The 4,955-nt window shown below is 35.6% G+C and overlaps 2 protein-coding genes across 2 annotated transcripts in view; both read right to left on the bottom strand.

The window, feature by feature from the left end:
* LOC128248672 (fibropellin-1-like) overlaps positions 1–2,677 on the bottom strand; it is a 3,404-nt gene extending 727 nt beyond the window's left edge. Inside the window, exons 1-2 of the mRNA XM_052970326.1 lie at positions 2,608–2,677; positions 41–1,051 (exon numbers count right to left, since the gene is read on the bottom strand). Of these exons, the coding sequence (XP_052826286.1) occupies positions 41–1,051; positions 2,608–2,677 (1,081 nt within the window). The remainder of the gene's footprint in view (positions 1–40; positions 1,052–2,607) is intronic.
* A 667-nt stretch (positions 2,678–3,344) lies between these two features.
* Positions 3,345–4,955, bottom strand: part of LOC128248673 (delta-like protein 1) — a 15,552-nt gene continuing 13,941 nt past the window's right edge. Inside the window, exons 4-5 of the mRNA XM_052970327.1 lie at positions 4,273–4,417; positions 3,345–3,424 (exon numbers count right to left, since the gene is read on the bottom strand). Coding sequence (XP_052826287.1) covers positions 3,345–3,424; positions 4,273–4,417 — 225 coding nt within the window. The remainder of the gene's footprint in view (positions 3,425–4,272; positions 4,418–4,955) is intronic.

Genomic DNA, 4,955 nt, shown 5'->3' on the forward strand with positions numbered 1-4,955 from the left:
CACTAGTGCAAATTATGTAACATTAAACAGCTATGCTTACCTTCACAATAGGTTCCTTTAAAGCCAGGTAGGCATCGGCAACGTAATTGGTTGGCATTTTGGATGCAGGTTCCTCCGTTAAGACAAGGGCGAGACGGACAATACGGGTTTGGAATACGTTCAGTACAAATAGTGCCAGACCATCCATTAACACAATTACAAGTGAAGCCATTTGGTACCGAGCTGCTACACCGGCCGTTATTTTGGCAAGGATTTGGGGTGCATGGATTGGTTCGAATGCCGCATGTCTGTCCAGTCCATCCTTGTCGACAATTACAAATAAAGCTGTTTCCGTTAGGATAGCACTGTCCACCGTTCAAACAGGGGTTACTCGAACAAGATGTAATGATATTCTGACAGTTTTTACCAGTCCATCCTTGGCTACACACACAAACGTAGTTAAAATTGTTTTGTACAAAACATTGGCCATTATTATAGCATGGTTTTGAAGCGCAAGGATCTCTTGTCGAACAATCTCGACCACCAAATCCTTGAAGGCAGTCGCATATTCTTGTGTTTCTATTACAAGTTCCTCCATTTTGACATGGTGGATAACATTGAATCGCCACCTGGCATCTATCACCTTCAAATCCATTGAGACATGTGCAAGTGATTTGATTGTTTACAAGCTGACATGTTCCACCATTTTGACAGATATTTGGTGAGCAAAATGGTTGTTCACATTGTCGTCCTGTGAATCCAACAGGGCATTGACAAGTGAATTGAACTCCATTTGGATAGCATGTACCACCATTTTGACAGGGTGAGGGTTGACAGGAATTAATGGGAATTTCACATCGTGTACCAGTAAATCCAGGTTGGCAATAACATTTCGCAGCAAAGTTAGTTATAGCACATCGGCCACCATTTAGGCAAGTCACCGACCGACATTTATCTGAAAATTGACAACGATTACCGTAAAAGTTAGGAAGACATTGGCACACAAATGAGGTACCTGCATTCGAACATGTACCACCGTTCATACAAGGTGCTGACAAACATGCTGAAAGAACTAGATTCAAAATGAAATAAATAAAATAAATTAACAGAATAAATCTACTTAATTTGCTGTCTAATAAGACAATATTCGCTAAATCCATAAATGATATATATCAAAATACAAACCCAGAAAAGATTCAGTTTTGTAAATAAGTAAATGTGTTTCTTTTTTCATTTTGTTCTAGATTACAAACATAGTTGCAGTGCTAGCACATTAAAGACATCTTATAGCTATATCTAAGGTAGACCTCTTTAATACATGTGCGGACAGGATGCCGAATGCACTTTTGCCAAAAGACAAGTATCCGAAGCCAAGAATGCTGAATGAACTCAATGTCGAACGGACATAAAGCCGAACTGACACAATAATAAAAAAAGAAAACATTTATGCCTACATAGTTTTCTTACCAATTCACTAATTTGGCACCTATTTAACGAGATTAAATTTTAATTTTTGTATGTCTTTTCGACATCTTGTCCGTTCGGCTTTACGTCTGTTCGGCATTGTGTCCGTTCGGCTTCTTGTCTTTCGGCAAAACTGCATCGGCGTCTCGTTCGTGTACTGTTTAATACAGTATTATATTTATTGAGTAACACTCAATATCTGATCAGTACAATTGATACAATTACTAATTTAGCTTACAGGTCATCTACAAAACGTTAAAAATTGTTCTCAAATAGAAATATAGCTAAGATAAAAACAATTGAAAATAGAAATAAAGTTGTATTAAGTAAACGACTGCCAGATAACTTAAGAGAGATTATATTTTCTTTATTATCTTAAATATGATTTGGCGATGACAACCTGTTAGAAAGTGAGAAATGTATTTCACTTCGCTTGAATGATTTTTGTGTTATACTTTCATAAATATTTTTTTATACTACGTAATCCCAATGCCGAAGTTAATATACGATGTGGTATTCAATGCAATTGCGAATATAGGTTTTATTTGTTGGTAGAAGTTTGGTTATGTGAGATCCAGATATCGCTCAGCATTGAATGTCTCTCCCATATCTGTGTTGGTACATCTTTAATCTCTGACTTCATTGGGTGCAAATAGATGTATTCCACATTATTAGAAATCTTCAAACCTAACCACTGCTTGGTTCCTTTATAGCTGAAATAATTAAATTTTTATCTTGCTTATGTGTTCCACTCCAAATCCTGCTTCTACCTCTTAAACCCGTTCTACATATTGCAAACAGTCATTGTAAGGACCATTTGTCTCACTAATGTTAAAGTCTCTATATTAGCATCATCCTTTATCTTCTAGTCTGAGACGACCATATCGCTTACAGACTTCGTTTTCCAACAAAATAGACAGGTCACACATTTTTAGGTGGTTTTATATTTGAAGAAGGAAAATGATTTTAGTAGAAAGATATTAAAAAGTCTAACATATTTCTAATTTGAAATTGAAAGAAATTCATTTAGATAAGTAAATAGATCGTTACAAAGCTACTGAAATAATTTATATTCTTTTCTTATCTAGGCACATATATTCAGAGACAGTTGGTATTTCTCAGTTTACCATGGAACTTGACGGTTAAATTGTTTGCAATACTTACCTTGGTGAAATGTTTGCATTACTTTATTATAGTAATGTAAATTCAAATAGAAATTCATGATTCTTACCATTCTCGCATCTGGATCCCGTATAACCATATGCACATTTGCAGTGATAGCCATTAATTTCGTCGACGCACGTACCACCATTTAAACAAGGAGCCTGTCTGCAGTCGTCGACGCCTAAAATAAATCAATATTAACCCATTTTTTCACTTCGTTAATCTTTGAAAACTCATTCCAGTTAAGAACATCACAGGTATTGCAGTATCATGCATATTTAATAGTTTGTTTCTTTTAGGGACTAGTATTAATACCTTGTCGAAGCAGTTAAATCTAACCTGTTTAAATAACAGTAAATTGTTCGACATTTAAATGCATATCTACTTCTAAATGTTTACTTCCATTTATTTTAACGTATTAATTATCCACTCATATCTACATGTTATTAATCAATCTAGAACAAGCTATTAACTTTCAACTAGAGTAATAACGTAACAACTCAACTATGATAAGCTTTTGAACTTTCACTTCCAACGAATTATTATTGTCCATTTAAGCAAATGACCGAAATAATCTACAAGCATTATTTGGAATATTTTTGAGGAGATAAATAACACACCAGCAGGTGGAATACATGTAGAACCAGACGACATGTAATATTAAATATCTAATGTATTTAAAAGTGCAAATCTGAACGTACATATGTTAAAGTTGTCCACGTTAAAAAGAGTTTATTCTATGAAATGGATTCAATTAACAACATCGTTATAGCTAAAATAAAATAGACATTGATAGTTTCGCGAGTATTACGAATTCCTACAAATAAAGTAAACAAATTAACAGAAAACAGTAAATACCTCTAATACAAGTTTTTCCTGTGTATAACGGTTTGCAGGTGCATCTGTACGTAGAGCCCATTGAGATACAAGTTCCACTGTTTTTACACGGTGCGCTGCGGCATGGATCAGCTGAAAAAAATATTGTCGATACATGTCTTTTGCGCACATATTTACTTTCTATTTATTTAAATTATGAAATTCGGTCAGAATGAAAATGAATCAGCTACATTAATTACAGCAATGTATTTACAATCTCACAAAAAGAGAACTTGTATTCATTTTTTTCAGAGATTTACCTGCTTTCTATTGAATTGAGCTGTTGCGAATAGAGTCGAATCCGTGTCAGTCCACAAAGATATTCAACTCTCATCCATTTATATGCTTCGCTATAAATGGGTAATATGTTGAGATGTAGTTTTCTGCTTTAATCGCAGGAGCCCCGTAAAGCAACGAATGATCTGTTTGCTTGCAATTATGTGCGTCTGTCGTGACTACAGCTCAGACAGACGTTTTTTTTTTAAACAGGAATTAATCCATCCTTGATTAATGCAACAGTCATTAATAATTAAGGTAATTATGGGGGTAAAAAATTGATTGAATGACTGATTTTCGATGACTCAGTTTTAGATCACCGGGAATCTAAAGTGTGAGTGAGCAAATTCAAGATAATCGAAGTAATAGCGAATCGCAATGAAAATACAAGGCCAAAATTGTTTTAGGAGGAAATTGGTCCACATTGTATTGGATCCAGGAAGCCAAAGGGAGAACTGATCTAGGCGGGATTTGAATTCATGATGTAAAAAGACAGAAATAATATATACGTACCATCGGCATTGCAGAATGAACCAGTGAAACCAGGCTTGCAGACCTTTTCACCGTTAGGACCACACTGAAACCTCGTTTGCTCGCTGATGGGAATATAACACCTGATGGCACAGTTTGGACCATAGTAGTCTTGGCTGCAATAGCTCTGAAATAAAACAATAATAAAGACATTCTAAGACTTTAGAAAATTGAACAGTTAAAGATGATTTCCGATATTTTGATCCCAAACAGACTGTTTTAAAAGTATAAACGTTTGTAGCTTTGGTGTACGAGGTTTTAATAATTGGCATGGTATAAGGTGGCGAGCTGGCAGAATCGTTAGCACGCTGGACGAAATGCTGAGCGGTACTTCGGCCGTTGCTACGTTCTGAGTTCAAATTCTCCCGAAGTCGACTTTGCCTTTTATCCTTTCGGGATCGATAAATTAAGTACCAGTTCTGTACTGGTGTCGATCTAATCGACTGGCCCCTCGTCCCAAATTTCAGGCCTTGTGCCTATAATAGAAACGATTAATTGGTATGGTATTAAGACTGCATGCTCTTCCATAATGAAACCGATTCTAATGCTGTTTAAACCGCAATATGTTCATAATAACACTATGGCTTGCCGGTTATTGACTGTGGTGTACTTAGAAGCAAATGCAGTTAATAGTTACGTTAATAACAGAAATTACTAGCTTCGCG

This window comes from Octopus bimaculoides, chromosome 9 (genome assembly GCF_001194135.2).
Source record: "Octopus bimaculoides isolate UCB-OBI-ISO-001 chromosome 9, ASM119413v2, whole genome shotgun sequence".
Classification (NCBI taxonomy): domain Eukaryota; kingdom Metazoa; phylum Mollusca; class Cephalopoda; order Octopoda; family Octopodidae; genus Octopus; species Octopus bimaculoides.